Here is a 19,094-nt window from a genome sequence, read left to right as displayed (position 1 = left end):
TCCAGGTAAGAGATTTTTATTTTTTTTAGGTTGAATAACGCAAAGTACGAAACGACTCCACGACAAAGGAATTTCAGCGGAAAATCTAATATTTTAAGACTATCCCGGACCTTCAGTGTATTTTTTTCACGCAAGTCGTGACGTGATTTGATTATCACCCCCTTTTGCGTTCCCGATCTCTGAACGAAAACAACTGTCAAAATCGGTCGACGCGCGTGTTGTTATTTACTCGGTTTATTATTGTAAAGTTTTGCTGACTCAACTCAAAATTTCGCTCACGCGAACCAAGCTTTAAAAATTCATTCGTAAAACGCAGTATTAAGGTGCTAGTTCTTATCACCCACAACCACTCTTTTCATTCCGGACGACGATCCCCCCCCACCTGAAACGTGTTCCAATCGTGCCTTTATTCGCGGCGAAACTCCCACCAAGGTCAGCTCAGATTAGGAAGCTTTCTCTAAGATAATATTATTTATATTGCGCGCATTTTTTTTTGTGTTTTGACCTTCGAATGCCTTTTTGTTTTCTCAATAGCTGACTATTGCAAAATGCAGACGGACGAGATGCTGGCCCAGCTAACGGAGATGTTTGGCGATTACATGGACCAAACGCGCATTGCGACGGCCGTCCTCTGCAACAAGGATTGTGAGTATTTCGAAACATTACATAAATAAGTTTTGTAACTTATTGGTTTTTCAGTGGAATCCTGTATAGAGTTTCTGCTGAAGGACGATGCCAAAGAAGTGGCGCAACCACAGTCTACCTCAACGGGTGCCATCAAGAAGACGGTTCCGCCGAAATCGAACGATTTTGCCTCATTCCTCAAGGGTGGCAACCAGCAATTTGGAGTTTTGCCCCAGCGACCGAACTGCAGAGGTGGTCGCGTGGATGATTACCCGCCGAACTTTGCCGAGATCGTCGAGATGATCTCCAAGGGGTTGCGGGTTATGGTGCTGATGCGTGGGCCGCCCGGATCTGGTAAGTCACACCTGGCCCGGGCGCTTATTGATAAAACGCTGGGCAATTCGGACTACCGGAACCATGTGTTTGGGGCGGACGATTACTTTCTTGTTAATGGGGTGTACAGGTGGCAACCGGACCGGCTGGACGACGCCCACCGCTTCAACCAGAGTAATGTCCGCAATAAGGCCATCGCCGGGTGGAGTCCGATTGTGGTGGACAATACGCATATGAAGCATTGGGAGATGCACGCGTATGTCGAGATCGCCGCGGAGAACGGGTATGTCGTGCGGGTTCTGGAACCGGTGACTCACTGGAGGAAGAGCGCGCGAGCTTTGGCGGGGAGGAATGTGCACGGTGTGCCGGAAGCGAAAATCAAAACCATGCTGTTGAACTACGAACGACTGTCGGACGTTTCGGAGCTGTTTCGGCAGTGCAAGCTGGAACGCGCACTCGATTCGCCACCCAAGATGCGACACTACCCGATTGTGCGGGAAGACTTGCTGGACGACGGGAAAACAAGCGGTGACGAAGCGCCAGTGTGGAGTACGACCTCCGACTGGGAGGCTTCCAACGATGTTCCGTCCAATTCGCCGGAGGCGAGCGAGCGTGAGTGCGTTGATTTGGCCAGCATTCCAATGCCGAAACCGCCCAGGCAAACGCCAGTTCATCAGCAGTCAGCAAACAAGCCGCCTCAAGTTGAGGAAGAAATTCTCGCGGTCAACGATGGGGACGAATGGAGCTGGCCGCTGGCCAGTAACGATGGCGTGGTCAGCTGGAAACCGTACGACGAGGAAAGTGCCAACTTTTGGACGGGAACCGACCACGAAGGTCAGATGGCCAGCGCCGCGCGCATCGAGCCGCAGACACCGTTCAGTTTACTGTCGAAAGTGGCCATTCCTGCCGAGTGGAAGACTCCGGACAGCTCGAGCGGAGTGACGCCGACGAAGGCCAAAGAGAAACGAAGCGAGCGGAAGAAATCGGACAAAAAGCGGATCGCGTTGGTGAGGCATCGCCGGGGTTGTGAGAATGAGAACTCTAGCTTTTCGGAGATTTGCAACCTTTATCCGCTCGTGCCGGCATCGTACCTGTGGGATCTGTTTGAAAAGTGCAACGGGGATGGAGACTGGACGGCCAATTTGCTACTGGAGGATCAGACCGTGCACGAGTACAGCGAGGGGGAGAATGGGACGGTCGTCGAGCAGGAGGTTGGGGGAAACGTGCTCGAGTGTAGCTGTAACGAACCGGTGGCAGTGCAAGTTACTTCGACGGGAGAAGAAACGGATCGGTCGGCGGTTAACTCACCCCGAAGTACAATGAGAAAAAAAGATAAGACTATTTCGGGGGATGTCCAACTTGCCAAGAAACAGCTAGAATCGTTGGTGGTGCTGGAGAGACAGAATTACTCGAAGCACATTCAGCAAATTCGAGTGGCGAAAGGAATAATAACTAAGGAGGAGCTTGAGCAGGACGCGGATATGGAGCCGTCATGTTCCTACGAGACAATCGACCCGGTTCCGGAAGTGCTTGAGGTCACTTTAGGGGTTGAGCTGATAAAGCAGTTGCATGAAATTTTCAAAAAGAAACACTCGACGAAATCATTTTCAATTGACGACTTGACGCCGGAAAGGACCAAAGTTTTTATGGCCAGTGAAATGGCGGAGCAGATTTACCTCTCGTTTATGGACTCGGTTTATAGCCGTCGCGAGGAGGAGAGACTAGTCACAATGAAAAGGGACGCTCAGATGGCGAAGCAGATGGACGTGAAGGAGCGATATCCGACGTTGTTCAACGAAAAGCTCAATAGCTCGGACACGCCAAACCTGGCGGACATCATCGATATGGAGCAGGCCATGACGGCGTACCGGAACGAAATGAACGGATGGACCAAGGAAGCGCCCCGTGACCTGGCAGCCCAGATGACGCGCCAAAAACTTGCAGAAATGTACCCCAGCGTCGAGCAGAACGTCCTGGCGGAGATCCTCCACGCCCACGACAACAAATTCAACGACACGGTCGACGTGCTCAACAACTCGATCCCCGCCACACTCCGCAATCAGATTGCACGTGAGCGTGAAGCACTGCTCAAACGAACCGAACCCGTCCCCGTTGTACCGCCTCCCCCGCCCGGACTCGAGCAAAGCATTTCCGGCGAGGAAGCCATCAACCTGCACCTGAAAACGGCCGAAGAATGCCGCAACCTGGCCCAGCACCACCAAGATCTCAAGAACGAATGCCACGAAAAGGCACGGAACGCCATCCAGCGGGGCATCGCCGGCGTTGCCGAGTATTACGCCCAAATCGCGCGACTTCACCGCACCAAGATCGACCTGTACAACAGCAAGGCTTCAAATTCCATCATGGAAGTGCACAAGCTTACGCTGAACAACGCCGACGTCCTCGATCTGCACTACCTGCACTCGGAAGAGGCGCTGCGCTGTTTGGAGATGTTCCTGGCCGAGCACGCCCGCAAGCTGCGAACCAGGCAGCAACAGTTCAAGGAACTGTTCATCATCACGGGACGCGGCCTGCACTCGGCCGACGGAATTCCCATCATCAAGCACCGCGTCAAGGCCATGCTGCGAGACTTGGGGTTGAGGTGAGTTGTATTGTATTGAATGGTCCTCACACCTTACAAACATCCAATTTCCATTCTAGAGCGGTGGAACTGAACCCAGGTTTCCTCAAGATCAAGGTGTACAACAATGCGGACGTGTTGGAGCGGTTATTGGTGCCTCAGGGCTAGCGTAAGTAAGACAACAGCAATAAATGCAGTCCATTAAGTTTTTTTTAGTTTTTTATCTGTTCATATAATAGCTTCAAAATAGAGTGTAAAAAATATTTTCCTACAAGAAAAAACAAATACTCAAAAATACTTTCCACGAAAGAAATCGCCCTCCCTTCCGGCTACGAGCACAACCGGGACGAGGTGGTGTGAATCTGCTGGACGAGTCGCGCCTTGCCCGGGCTGTCCGCCATGCCCCAGACGCGCTCCAGGTTCTTGTGCTTCAGCATCTCCAGCGACAGCTTTTGCTTGCCACCTGCGCCTGCGCCGGAAACGGTTGTCACGCTGCTGCTGCCGTTGCTGCGGCGGTCCCACGAGCCGGCACTTTGGGGGAACTTGAGGTGGGGGAGGGGGAATGGGATTACAATTTACACTTCCAGATTATCGAGCAAGCGGTCGTTTAAACTTTAAAAAATCAGGTTTTTTTTCTAACAATTTGAAATTTCAAAATATGTACTTGAAACTCTAAAATTTAAATGTTTTTACAAATAACAACATAACAAGATTCTAAGTATTTAAAATTCAGACATTTTTAAATTCTGTGCTCATAAATTTCTTTATAAAAAAAATATTTCTAATAAAAATAGTTTTAAAATTTAACAATCGACCATAACACTAGAATATTTCCCAAATATGACTTTTTAGCCTTTAAAAAAATTGTTCAAATTTAAAAATATTTTTAAATGATAAGAGCAAACAAATTTGAAAATTCAAATTTTACATTGAAAAAAATCTTAATCGAACAAACACTGATAAAAAATTACTTTTCACTTAATTTAAGCTCCGAGCAAAACAGTTTTCATGAGATAACTATAGCACATTTTCTAAGCTTGTCGCAATTGTTTACCTTTTTTATCACGAAATATTTTTAAATCGCAAAAAAAAAGAAAAAATTCGTATGCTGGAAACGGTGAGAACGGTGCACTCTATCAAACAAATTTTAAAATCATTGTTGGTAGAACATTTGATTTTGCAATTCATTTAATTTATTTAACATTTTCTATATTTTATAATTTCATTATTACGGCACGACCTCCAGATTGGCAATCCAGTACGCCGCTGGTCGAAACCCATACCCTACCGGCAGGCCCGTAGCCAGGGGGGGGGCTACCGGGCTGCAGCCCCCCCCGAAATTTTTCCCAATTTTTTAAAATTTTACTACCTTAAAAAAATCTCAAAACAATGATTGTGTGTACTACCTTAAAAATAATCCTAATACAATGATTGTGTGTTCTCTCCACAGAAATAATTTGTAAGATAGTGAATCAAGAATAGATTGATCAAACTAAGTAATTTGCCTGTCCATTGCCGAGCTCAGTTTTCGTAGATTATGGATCCAATATTTAAAAATTGAGCTGCAGATTTGAACATAGTTCCATTCAGTAACGTTTCATTTATCTCGTAGTTTTAGCATTACATTGGTTAGGGTGGTCCAAATCTGGGCTTACTTGAGGCTACCCCCTAAAATCAAAGATTGACCCATCACTAGCCTAAGTTCCAAATTGGAGCTTTTTCTGACCACTGACCACCAAGTTTGAGAAAAATCGTCAAAATGTATGGAGAAAAGCAACTGTTTCAGTTTTTGACCTGTGGAACGCGCAAAAACTACCCAGTTCTTACCAAATTTCATAACTAATATCTTCTTTAAAATTGGAAAAACTTTCCCGAAGACACCTTATTTTTTGGGTTTTTTGATAAAAAGTTATTAGCCTTCGAAAATAGCAATATCCGGGGCTACATAGCAATAATTAATTTTTAAACTCATGTCTGTGCTAGCTTGCCTGGCAATGCACTTGTTATGTTGCGCAAAAATGGTCATTTTCGGAAGCTAATAACTTTTGAGCAAAAATCCTTAAATCTCGTTGTCTTATTTTTGATTGTCGAACTTAAGTATGACTCCTGAAGAACCATAAAATAATTTAGAATTTTTAGATTCAATGTGGCGGCCAAAATGGTTGCCAAGAAATATTGTTCAAATTTAACTCAAATGTGGTTGCAGATGCCGAATTGGATGTTAAAAGCAAGCAAATAAAAAAACGATTTCATTTGTTCATGATTCGATTATCCGAAGTCCTTCGAACTTTTGGATAATCGGCTAGTCGAATTTGGACTGCAAAATTAATAACCCTTCTTTATTTGCATCAAAACCCTTTATCTTTTTGAGGACCTTCATACTCTTAACAAATGATTTTTTCTACATTTTTCAAAAAATGCCATAATTTCTACAAAATATTCAGATTTTGTTTTCAAAATCGAAATCATTTAGAATGAAGAACATTTGAGTGAATTTCGACTATTATCAGAAATACACTTCTAATTTTATCGTTTTGGTTTTTAAAATATGGTTAGTAACATATCTGAGACCTTAGAGAAAAATGCTTGAAAAATATCTGTGTGTATTTTTTATTACTTTTTCTTAATCCTTTTTCTCGAATCCACTCGTCCAAAATGCTTACTTTTGGTCACATTTATTTGTTTCCACCGTAGCCACTCTCCATTTTTTATTTAATATATCAAAAATCGAAAGTTCAACTAAGTGAATCCTTATTATCAACTAATTTTCGCTTTGTGCATGAGCTTGCGATTTTTGAAGCAAGAAATAAAATGATAAAAATGTTCAAAATGTAAAAAAAAAGAAGAAAATTATAGCTTCACGCAGAAAAATGTTTTGTAGAATCAGCCTGTACGAGGTTTGAATCAACAATTTTTTTGTTGAATATAATCAACGACGATTTTGCGTTGAAACAAACCTTGATTTTCTCAATTCCACAAAAGTCTTTTGTTGTTTCGAAAAAGCTGCTTTGACGTTTAGCGTTGATTCAACAAAAATAAAGATTTTCAAATCAACAAAACGTTTTGTTGATTCAAATATTCCTTATTTTTCTGCGTGTTGGATTCAAAAACTCAGAAATTAAATTAATTAAACATCATTTTCAAATTTTTAAATTTCTGATAAATAATTCATTTTTAAACTTTTTCGTTACAAATTTTTGGATTTTATGGAACTTTTTCATTTCATATTTTTGGATTTTATGGATTAGAATTTCCATTTTGAAGATTGTGAGATATCTTTATTATTATTTTTTAAATTGTATTTCATTGTAAATATTTTCCAAAGTTTATGTTTTTTTTTTTTTTTTTTTTTTTTGGGAGGGTGATCCAGCCGCACATCGTTGATGTCGAAACCTCTAAACTGGGCCCTCGTCCTGTCACGTCCGTCAGTAGTCTTGTCGTACATTACAACTAGAATCAGATCTGCCAATGAATTAGTACACTTCGACCAAATAAACACTGACGCTGTATGGATCTGACTCTAGAATAAATGCACAGTTGTGTGTTATTCATAAGTCCAACTTATTCAATTATTGATTTAAGTCCAAATATTCATTTGCTAGTAGTTGGATTGAAAATCTAAATTTTAATTTAAAATCCTCTAAACTTAATGTTCAAAACTAAACGTTCCTTTAACTGTTGTAGTACTACTTCTATCAAAAAACAATAAAAATTTGTGAACTGATATACAAATAGGATAATAATCGCGATTTTAAAAAGAAATGACCATTTACGTCAAAAGATCCGTAGTTCCTCGATTCGCAACAATGGTCAATACAACCATAATCCGAAAACCGTTAGTTCAACAGATCAACGAATTTTGTCCGATATCATTACATTATTGATTGATCGAGACTCTATGGACAATTTGACATAAAAGAATGCCTAGTATTCTACATCAATCAAAGTTTATTGACAGCATTACTCTAACTTAACAATTGCAACTAAATTTATCATCAAATAGATTTAGAAAGCATACAGATTTATTTTAAATGCTAATGCTAAGCAACAAATCAATTGTACTATCCTGAAGTCCCACCTAAATCCCACATTGTGATAGTGAAAAAGTCACAGAAGCAGCGGTGTCTTGTGCAATTGTGATATTTTCACTATCGGAGAACTACCTAGTTCACGAAGACAGCTTATCGGTCAACGCTTAAGCCCTGGGGCTGCGCCAAAGCGAGTTCTCGTAGCATGAAGTGGTGTCCATAGTGCTTATAAAAAAGAATGTATACCCAAATTTTAACTAATGCACTAGGATCAAATCATGCCCCTTGACTTTACAAGGCCCAGGGATTTTCCAAAGTTTATGTTGCCACCCTTTTAAAATTGGCCAAACAGCAGAGAGCAAATATAATATTTTTTTTGAAAATAGCTTCACTGCTTCAATAGAAATGGAAGTCTAATCAACTGAAAACAGTTATTTTTTTCATTCGTAACTTATTTCGATTAAGTCCTTTTAGGAGCAGCGACAACAAATTTGAAATGTTTTTTCCTGCGTTGATAATTATGTACGACATGTTTGGGCTCGTTTCAAAATATTTGAAATTATTGTAACATTTCGTTGAACCGCGGCATTATTTTTTTTCACGAAAAAAGCTTTTCGCCAGTAACTAGATATTTTAAAAACTAATGAAGCAAAACAACTGTACTGATTTAAAGTGAGGTTTTGAAACACTTTTAAAATGATAAACCAATGGCTTGTAATTTATTTTTTTTTATATTTTTCATTGTTTGCTCTACCCTGTCGACTTTGGTCAGAGTTTAGTAAAATAAAGTTTAGAATAATATTTGCAACGGTCTAATGGAGTACCCGACGCGATTGGTAGTAAGCAATGTATTTCTAATGGAGCGAACTGTCAAACTACCACTCGAATCGGGTATTCCATTGAGAATTTAAAAATTTTACTACTTTTAAATTTCTTAATTTTAGATTTCACCACCCTGGGCTCCTAAGTGTATGAAAGTATAGCACGGGGCGATGGCACCGAATACTCGTATTTACACAAATAATTTTAGAGCGCCCGCCGCGGGATTCGAACCGGCGAACTCTGGATTGTGAGTCCTGTGCGCGGTCCGGTTGATCCACACGGACGGGATTGTAACAATGACACATAATAATTTAAAAAAAACAGAAATTCAATAAAATAAATCAAAAACTAAAAAATAAATAAAATAATCAATATTAAAAAATATCAAAATTAAAAAAAAATACTTTTATTGTACCATTGATTATTGTAATGACTTTTCTCTTATTTTAAACTTAATTCTGAGCAAAAACCAAAATCCATTCTTAACATATTCGGCATTTTAAGATTCAGCGTTTTGACAGTCGGCTTCATGAGGCAATTCTTCAATATTATTTTAGCGAATACATTTTTTTAAACGTTATTCTCAGTCGCATTCAAATAAACAAATCAAAATCTCATCAACACATAAAAAAATATCAAATGCCACTTTTTGTTTCTGTTTCTTTTCAGCTGCGTACCGCTAAAGCAAAATCTTTCCGTAAATCTTTTCTTGACTGTTTCTTGAGCATTTTTTGTATGGAGTTTTAAGAGTCTCCGTATACAGGACTTTTTTTTTAATTTTCATTTGAATGGTTCTTGTAGCAAAATTCAGACTAAGATTAGATTTACAGGAATAATCTACTTGGTTTAAGAATTATTACATAAAGTTTTCTTTACTTTTAAAACATCAAAAATTTAAGATAACAATTACACATGATAATTTAAAAAAAATATCAGAAATTGCAAAATAAAAAAAGACAAAAAAATAATAAAATAATTAATGCTAAAAAATCCTGAATTTTTATAAAAATAAATTTGAATCATTTCAAAATAAAGATATTCAATAAAAAAATATTCAAACATTTCAATAAATTATGTTTTTTTAATCTTAATTTTTTGATGCTTCAAATATTTTTATGTTTGAATTCTAGTGCAGACTGAGATTAGATTTACAGGAAAAATCTAATTGATTTATGAGTTCTTACATACAGTTTTCTTTACCTTTAATTTAGCAAGGTTTCTTAAATATAAAATTTCTAAACCATAAAATGTGCAGGATTTTGTTCCCAAGTCAAGATATTTCTTGAATAAACATCGATTCTAATAAATGGTTACAATTCTATATAATTCAACAAAATTTTTATTAGTTAAATCCCAGAAATCCAAAATAAAAGATTTCATTTGTGTTTTTTTTTTTTGTTTAGAAAGATACAGAGAGTCTTTTCTATAACCAGCTCAACCAATTTACTTTTACATTATTTTCCTCCTTTATCTTTTAAAATCATATTGGTTGTCAACACTTATTTTAAAAATTAATTCAGTGTTGACAGTTATTTCAAAATAAAAAAAAAGTAAATTGAAGATTTTAATTTGTTAATCGTGTTCGCATTTATAATTTTTATCGTGCAAGTTTAATTTTTATTTCAAAAAGATGTGTCTCAGGAACTAATAGACCAATCTCCAATAGTTCTTAGTCCTTACACGATAAGAACAATACAAATTTTGCTTGAAGTTGCTGTTATATCATTTTCATTGAAAATACTTGCTAAACAGTTTGTACACTTTTTTCAATAAATTTGATAATGTTAATTTTTGCGTTTTAATGAAATAAGCACTTCAAAGCTTACTGTGCATTTATTTTTTTTGCCGATAAAAAAATAAATTATTCCTATGAATTCATAGACTTTAAAATATGGACCATCACGGTTTATATTGCAAATTGTTTCAGAATTTGAGAATTGAAAAAAATGAAAAAAAAAACAGATCTTAATAAAAGGTAATTTTTAAATAAAATTTCAATGTATCGTTTCAGTGTTGCTTATCTTTGAAATTACAAAAAAAAAATTATCCGATCGAATAAACCGTTAAATTTCAACCAACGAGTATCAAAAAATGCTTAAAGACTTTCTTATCCAGAGATATCCAGAGTCAACATATTTTAAAGTCTATGAATTCATAGAAATAATTTATTTTTTTATCGGCAAAAAAAATAAATGCACAGTAAGTAATCACTGTGATAGTGATCACACAGCCTATAACATAAATCCAGACGGTTTAAAATTTGATAGTTAAAATTTACCAGTTTGTTCGTGGGTTTTTCTCTCAGTATAAAGTACAAAAATATAATACTTATGGTTTGATAAATCGATATTTTTCAAGATTTTTTTTTATTTCAAAATTTTTATTCAAGTTACGTAAATTTTAAATTTTGCGACAATATTTCACGAAATTCAATTACAATTAAAAAATTCAAGAAAATGTAAAAAAAAAACACTTTCTTCTCTACTCCTTTAATACAAACTAGCTGTATGAACAAAGAAAAACTCTTGACGAAGGAGTTTCTTCAATAAAGACATTGAAAACTAAAGAAGAAAATCTTTTAAAACATTTTTGCACACATTATTTTACAATTTTACAATTCATCTTAATAATTATACCATAAACCAAGTGATGGTATAAATAATTTGCTGGTTTCTATACTCTTTGAATTTTTGCACCCAAGCCCCCCCCGAACAAAAATCCTGGCTACGGCCCTGCCTACCGGTCAGGACTCCGAGTGAGCACTGAATCTGAATCTGCCAAACCAGACAAGAATCGAGCCCGTCACCTTCCGCTTACAATGCAAAGCCTGTAACCTTACGGCCACGGTAGCTCGGTACTTTTTGTTTTCAAAAAATCATATCCAGAATTTGCAATATGGGTCATTCCATCTGAAGCGGAACACCATTTGAAAATTACCATCTCCGATTCTGCTCAAATTTGGCAGAGCTGTTGAGACTATCAAAACATGCAAAAATCCCGAATTTCATCCAAATCGGACCTCCCCCTCCAGTTTTGTACCCTCCCAAAAAATCGACTTTTTGGCTATTTTTGAGCAAAACCCCTATCTTCAAACGACGATAACTCAGGAACCATAAATCTTAGAGAGTCGGTCTTAGACTCAATTTTGAAGGAAATTGGACGTAGAATCCATTTCCGTGATCAAAATTTGGATTAAAATATTTTTTCTACCTGTATTGCGCAATGCAAAACTTTGAATGGCCGTATCTCAAAACAGCCTTTATTTTTTAAATTTGACCTCAACATCGTATTCCCCGTCCAATTTTACATAAGAATCACTTATAGACAGAAAGGAATATGTTTCGTTCCAGAGATATCGAATTTTAAAGTTTTGAGTATTTGAGATTACCTAAATTAGCTACACTCGCCACATATGCTAGAAGGACTCGGGCGCGCTGATCAATAATTACTACCTGGTGTTCTGTAAGATGAATTATTTTATAATTTTATACGATTTTGAGATAATCAATACCTTGAACAATCTATTTTTTGTTTAAGGAATATTTATTGGGTAATTTTGAATGCACTGTTTTTCCTGATGTCAGTGTCATTGAACCATATTAGGTAAAATTTGAACTTTCAATATTTATTTGCAAATGCTACAACGTTTTTACAACACAATTAAAAAAAATCTATTGTTTTCATATTTTTCCTAATTCCTCATTTCTTCCCACTTTATCAAATTATTTCTTTTATTTGAAGCAAGAACAAATGTAGAGCTGGATGTAGTAGATGAAATAATTCTCATGGGTTCTAGAGCTTTTGCCATGTGTGGTAGCAAAATAGTGCCATTCAGCAATAAACCCCAAAATCTGCCTTACGGTTTGAAAGATTGAGCATGATCATATTAAACTGATTTTTATATTGTGAACCAGTTTCATCTGAAAAATTGATGATTTTTTTTTCAATTCTGGTACATTTAATTTCAAAAACGAAACCATATACTTCTGATACATGTGGACAGCAGCTGTATCGTCTTCCAAGATTTCGAAATGATTGACAAAAAAAAAAAAGATAATTGTTCGAACGGTTAATTAATCTTTGTGATTTTCTTACTTTTTTCAGCTTTATACTTTCCAGAAATCCTCTTGCTTAATCATGCTTCACGAGAGTATTATTCATGTTAATTCATAATTTTTGATACGATAATGTATTGTACACTTTTTCTTAAGTGTTACTTACAACATCAATTTCAATTTCCTGCTAGCACAGCGGGAATTCCATTCTGCTCTGTATTGCGTGTCGTTCTTGCTCTGTCCTGTGGGCTAGCACATAAATTCACCCCATACTATTTTTTTAAATTTAAGATTAATACAGCATTTTCCTACAATTTTTGCCTAATTTGCTAATGATTAATTGGGATGAAATCGTATTTCAATAAATAAACAGGTAGCAGTTATTGATCAGCGCGCCCGAGTCCTTCTAGCATATGTGGCGAGTGTAGCTAATTTAGGTAATCTCAAATACTTAAAACTTTAAAATTCGATATCTCTGGAACGAAACATATTCCTTTCTGTCGATAAGTGATTCTTATGTAAAATTGGACGGGGAATACGATGGTGAGGTCAAATTTAAAAAATAAATAGGGCTGTTTTGAGATACGGCCATTCAAAGTTTTCAATTGTGCAATACAGATAGAAAAAATATTTTAATCCAAATTTTGATCACGGAAATGGATTCTACGTCCAATTTCCTTCAAAATTGAGTCTAAGACCGACTCTCTAAGATTTGTGGTTCCTGAGTTATCGTCGTTCGAAGATAGGGGTTTCGCTCAAAAATAGCCAAAAAGTCGATTTTTTGGGAGGGTACAAAAATGGAGGGGGTGGTCCGATTTGGATGAAATTCGGGATTTTTACATGTTTTGACAGTCTCAACAGCTCTGCCAAATTTGAGCAGAATCGGAGATGGTAATTTTCAAATTTGCATTTTTTCTTGCACACTTCAGGTGGAATGACCCATATCCTAAACTCTAGTGCAAAATTGTATGAAAAATTCTACATTTGTAAGATTTTGAAATTCTAGTTTTCTCAAATAAGAGATTCTCTTATTCAAAAATACTATAATTCAAAATTTTTAAAAATAACTATATTAAAAATTCTATAGCTTTCAATTTCCTTATTTCACAATTTCTAAACTTAAAAAAGATTCCAAAAATCTCAATTTTTTTTTATTTCAAAATAAAAAAAATGCTTTTGAAATTAAAAAAAAGCTAAATGCTAAAATTCTAAATATCACGAATATAAAAATTCATAAATTTAATTCTTAAACTTTCAAAGTCTTAAGGTGAAACGGGACGCCAATTATTGGACAGCTTCTATTCAACATAAATAAATTTATAAACTCGACATATTGCTTGCTATTGACCTTTTAAGCTTCTGCAAAAAAAAAAGATGCCGTAAATTACGGCATTTTCCTCAAATGTGCTTCCAACATCGAGTCGTGGTGTCAATATGGCACTGTCTTCCCGTTTCACCTTAAATCTAGAAAATAAAAATAACTTTGTATTGGAATTAAATTCCAACGTGCTAATATTCTAAGATTCTACATTACTATAATTCAAAAATTACTTTTGCTTAAAAATTCAAAATTTACGAAAAAAAATGCATTTAATGTATTTTAGAACTGCTGCACCAAATTCCTTAACATTAAATTCTTGGTTTAAAAAAAAAACAATATCTGAAACATTTTAAATTGTTAGATTCAAGAATTGCTTAGATTTTTAGAGCTTCAATTCTGGACTTACACTAGAAATTGAAATTTCACTTCAATTTCAAAATTTAAAAAACCTAAAATAATAAAATTAAGAATTTGAAATAAAACTATTTCCCAATTTTAGAATTTTATCATGCAAAAATTTAAAGATTATGAGAAACTAAAAATCAAACTCTAAAATTTACAAATTCAGAGGTTCTATAAATTAAAGTTCTAAAAACAATATTAATTTTTTTTTTTTAGATTACATAATTCTAGAATGTTTACATTCTAGAATACAATTAATATAAATCAAAAAAAAAATATTCTTTAATTTTGAAATTTTAAATTCTTTTAAAAAAACTTTGGGTAACGGTTTTCACGGCCTTGCATTTTTTTGTATTAAACAATTGAAATAATTTAGTTTTTTTTAATGATCAGTTTTTTCGTATCTGTGAATTGATTAAAAAACTTGATGTTTTCAAAAAATTTCCTATGTTGCTGAACACCAGACCAATCTAGTGGTGTTTCTCTTATTAACAGCATGTATGAATGCGCTGAAATGAAGAATGCCAAGCATCGTAGTAACTTGAACATGTGTGCAAACAGGTAACAGTCGTTTGTCACCAACGGCGCCCGCCATTTCAGTTTGTAGATCTCGTGGAATGAGACAGGAATGTTAGTAAGCACAGGGGAGGAGTTTAAAAACGATCGCTTGCAATGTTCATAAGTGCGTAAATGTTAGAAGGTTGATTTTAGGTCTTACATTTTTGCTGGTTCTCCTACTTTCGTTCTTGCTCCGCAAATCCGCCTCGTCCAAGCTGGGCATCGACGACGAAGATAACCGAGACGCTTTCGAACTTTTGCTCACATCTTCAAAGTACAAGTGCTGCAGAAGCCTTGCTGCGCTGATCCTCGCGTCCGGGGCATAGGAAAGCGTTCGATTGAGCACATCGACCCCGTAATGGCTAAGCAGCGGAATCATGCTTCGAAAGTTGGTTGGTTTGCGCTTGGGAAAGTCGTAGTTCAGTTGGTTCAAATGCCGAAACTTGGCCAACATCGAAGCCGACGGTGATCCGACAATTTCGTGGATCAAGTACAGCTGGTCCAGTTCGTTTTCCCCCGGGAAGAGAGGATTCAGTGTAAGCATTTCGTAAAAACAGCAGCCGACAGCCCAAATGTCCATCTTGGGTCCGTAATAACCCGAGGTCAGCAAGCATTCCGGCGAGCGATACCAGCGCGTTGAAATGTACGCTGAATACGGCGGCTGCTGGCTGGTGCTACAAATTGACCCGAAATCCGCCAACTGGACTAACTCGTTCTCCTTGAGCTTGCGAGGAATTTTGATGAGCACGTTTTCCGGCTTTATGTCCCTGTGAAATATTCCGTTACGATGCAGATGATGTAGCCCGCAAACCATTTGGTACAGATAACGCTTGACGCGCTTCTCCGACAGGCACCGCTTCCGGTTCTTTATGTAGTCGTACATGCTCATGTCCATCAGCTCCATAATGAGCGACAAACTTCCGGTCGCTTGGTCGCTGATAGGCAAAACAATTGGAAATTTGAATAAAATTGCGAAAAATTGGCTGCTACAACTCACTGCAAAATGTCCACGAAACTTAGCACGTTTGGATGGTAGTCCAGCAGCTTCATCACCCGGATCTCCGAATCCTGGAGCGCTTCCGCCGGATCAAAGTACAGTTTGGTAAGCTTCTTGGCCGCATAGTAAAAACCGGTTCGTTTGTGCTTCACGCGAAACACCTCCGAGAAGGAACCCTCTCCAATTTTCTCCAGTATGCTGTAGTCTGAGGGAAGGGAAACGCCGTTGAAACAGATAACCCGGAAATTGCCAAACTCGGATCTTACCGGCCAGTTCAAACTCGGGCATTTCTTTGAGCGGCCAAAATTCGAACCTGAAAACAGATCTGTCACATCGTTACCGACAGTGCGTAGTAGGCTTTGAAGAGTTTTAATTAAAAACCCAAAAATAACGTTTCAAACAGTCTTTATTTTGTTGTTTGAATTTAGACAAATATTTATAGAGAAAAAATTAAACGTCCAACAATTCATACGATCGGACTACAAAAAGGCACATACAAAAGGCTATTTTACTTTTTCATTTATCTAATCTAGCGAGAATGTACACTTGCTATCAAACTGGTCGCTCAGGCTGTCGACGATTCCGGCGGAGGTCTTTTTCTTTGCTGCTGCTGCGTCCAGGTCCCGATCCGGAGTGGCCGGCGAGCTTCCCGGACCCGACCCACCACCAAACAGCACCCGATTCCGCAGCGATCGTCGCAGCAGGTTGTTACCGGTACGAGACTCGAAGCCCTTCTTCGGCGGTGTCTCCAGGAATTTGTCCTCGAAAATGGTCTCCAGGTTTAGCCGGGAGCGGCTTCGTTCCGAGTCGGGTGGCGTGAGTCCGATGCGGGCGTTAATTTCCTCCAGTGAAACGAACCCGTGGCCCGGCCCCGGACTCTCGGTTGGCGTGTCGAACGCGGAAGAGTTGCGAAAGCTTCCCGGTGGCGAATCTGGCTCCAGGTCGATCGGAGACAGTGACCGCCCGGACGGAGAACGGGTGGAAAAGGCCGGCATTTCATCCAGCAAATCGCGGTTCCTCTGATCGTGCTCATCGTCACTGGAACAGCAGTACGGGGACACGTAACCTTCCTCCTCCTCGGACGATGACGAACAATCCAACTTTGGCCGGCAAATCTGGTCCGACAATGTCCTCGGATTATTACCTGGCGCAGTGCTCATCTTTTTGCAGGCGGATTTCACGACCAAATCAAACAGTGCCAGCCTATTACTGAAAAGAGGCGGAAAACGTGTTAACTTCACTCGAGCCAGGTAAACTTACAAACTAAAATTACTGAATGGACAAATCCTCGGGGAAGGCTCATTCGCAGGATCCTCAATCAACGGCGGCGAGCAGGTAAACAATCGATGACAGACGAACGGCGTCGGGATTTTTTGTTTGCTTTTCTTGTTTTGTTTCGACGGCATCGGGTCGAAAGGTCGAATTTATACGGTTCGAAATTATGATTTCAAGAAGAGTATAACTCAATAAAGGGTAAATTTTAATCAAGTGTAGTGCAGCGTACAAGGTTAAACAGATTGATCTTGAGAGATAACCTCGGTTTAATCGAAGATACCTAATTTAAAGCTTTACAATAATTATGTATCTGTTTCTTTTATGCTTCTGTGTTTCAAGGCCCGTATGCAGCTCTAAAGGAAAGCAACAAAAAAGAGAGAGCGTTTTATTGGAATTCTTCATCCTCTTTGGCTTACTTTCGCAGCCACTGCTACCCATTTCTAGAGTTGTTTATAGATCATTTTCAAAAAAATCTGGACTTGAATTTTTTTGGCCGGTTTCTTATTAAATGCGTACACTCTAGCGTACACTGCTTTAAAGGCTAGTACAGAGCTCGGAAGAAACGCAAAACTCCATATAAAAACGCTCAAGAAACGGTCAAGCATCAATGGAACTTTCAACTGATTGATTTCCTTCGAAATAAAAAAAAAATGACAAGTATGAATAATTCACAAAACAATAAATCCAAAAATTCTAACAAAAAAAATTAAAGCTCGTGGTGTTTTCTAAAACTGAGGAACTCCTAAACAAAATTAATAAAATTACCATTACAGTGCGTAGTGACCGTACCATGAGATTTTGGAACAAATATCGTTTTTGTGCACACTACCAACAAACCATAATTTCCATGTTTTTCCGTTTGCAACAAATGTTTTTTAACGAAAACGATTAGACTATAATCCCCTTGAAAAAGGCTCAACCCCCAAATGTTCAAACTACAAATCGTTTGAACTTTGTTTATTTGACTGAAATATCCAAAAAAAAATCATCAAATCATGCATTCCAGGCGAAACAAACAATCGAATGAAAAATTAAATAAAAAAATATAATTAAAATACAAAAATTTAAATTACAAGCCTAGGTTTTAACATTTGGATGAAAAAAGTGTTTTAAAATTCATTTTACACGCATCCAGTTGCTTTCCAATCATTAGTTTTCAAAATATCGATGTATTGACGGAATTTTTTTTCACGAAAAAAAAACATTTTGTGGGACTGTACATTGATATTTCATGAAAATTTTAAATGTTTTCAAAAGAGTTCAAACATGCCAAATATGATTATAAACGCAGGAAAATGCAATTTAACTGGTGGTCGAGAATATTTCGTGTTGTCTCATCGATAGTTGAGGTTGTTGTTTATTAATTAGGGTCCCGGAGTATGCTGGCTACGTGTGTTGGGTAGGGTCGTGGGGGTCTGTTTCGGCTTTCATTGCTTGTATACCGTCTTGTCTATTTGAACGATTGTGGGGCTGTCCATTTGTGTTTTTTTTTGTCTATGGCTGTGCTCATTTTCGGGTTTTGGTTTTGGACTTTTTTTCTGGTGTTTGTTTTTTTGCTTTTGCTTTCTGTGTAGGGGCTTTTCATTTTGTTTTTTCAGGTTTTTTGGGTTTGTGCTTGTTAGCTTTTGATTGTTTGCCGTCTGGGCTTTTTGTTCGTTTGTGGCACTGGATTATGCTTTTTTCCGAGTCTTTGCGTTTAGTGTGGGGGGGGTTGGGTTTTGGATTCTTCTGGGTTTGTTGTTTATTTTTGGGGGATTTTAATTCTAAAATTTGCAAACTCAAAAATTTTAAAATTTAGAAATTAAAAAAATAATTGTAAAAACTCTAGAATTAAAACAACGAATGCTCCACGGGGTTTCCCATGCACATAGCGAGCGAAGTTGACTTTATAGCTGTCGGCCACCATTGCTAGTACCAACCACTAGTGTCTTCCTTTTTATCTACAAGGACTTCGCCGCCCTGGGCTCCTAAGTGTATGAAAGTATGGCACGGAGCGACGGCGCCGAATACCCATATTTACACAAAGAATTTTAGAGCGCCCGCCGCGGGATTCGAACCAGCGACCTCTGAATTGTGAGTCCAGAGCGCGGTCCGATTG

The 19,094-nt window shown here is 37.8% G+C and overlaps 3 protein-coding genes across 3 annotated transcripts; 1 reads left to right on the top strand and 2 right to left on the bottom strand.

The window, feature by feature from the left end:
- Positions 1–202: 202 nt before the first annotated feature.
- Positions 203–3,771, top strand: LOC120423191 (NEDD4-binding protein 2). The gene is made up of 4 exons (XM_039586890.2): positions 203–432; positions 535–645; positions 700–3,559; positions 3,619–3,771. Exons 2-4 carry the CDS (start codon positions 549–551, stop codon positions 3,704–3,706), a joined length of 3,045 nt encoding a protein of 1,014 aa, XP_039442824.1. The 5' UTR covers positions 203–432; positions 535–548; the 3' UTR covers positions 3,707–3,771.
- Positions 3,751–16,117, bottom strand: LOC120423194 (MAPK/MAK/MRK overlapping kinase-like). The gene is made up of 4 exons (XM_039586894.2): positions 15,988–16,117; positions 15,722–15,926; positions 14,885–15,659; positions 3,751–4,080 (listed from the first exon to the last, which is right to left on the bottom strand). The coding sequence occupies exons 1-4, from the start codon at positions 16,007–16,009 to the stop codon at positions 3,868–3,870; spliced, it is 1,215 nt and encodes a 404-aa protein (XP_039442828.1). The 5' UTR covers positions 16,010–16,117; the 3' UTR covers positions 3,751–3,867.
- Positions 16,110–17,114, bottom strand: LOC120423197 (uncharacterized). Its single transcript, XM_039586899.2, has 2 exons — positions 16,995–17,114; positions 16,110–16,930 (listed from the first exon to the last, which is right to left on the bottom strand). The coding sequence occupies exon 2, from the start codon at positions 16,879–16,881 to the stop codon at positions 16,246–16,248; it is 636 nt and encodes a 211-aa protein (XP_039442833.1). The 5' UTR covers positions 16,882–16,930; positions 16,995–17,114; the 3' UTR covers positions 16,110–16,245.
- Positions 17,115–19,094: the final 1,980 nt, after the last annotated feature.

Source organism: Culex pipiens, chromosome 3, assembly GCF_016801865.2.
Source record: "Culex pipiens pallens isolate TS chromosome 3, TS_CPP_V2, whole genome shotgun sequence".
In the NCBI taxonomy this organism is placed as follows: Eukaryota; Metazoa; Arthropoda; class Insecta; order Diptera; family Culicidae; genus Culex; species Culex pipiens.
This window is presented reverse-complemented; position numbering and strand designations above follow the sequence as displayed.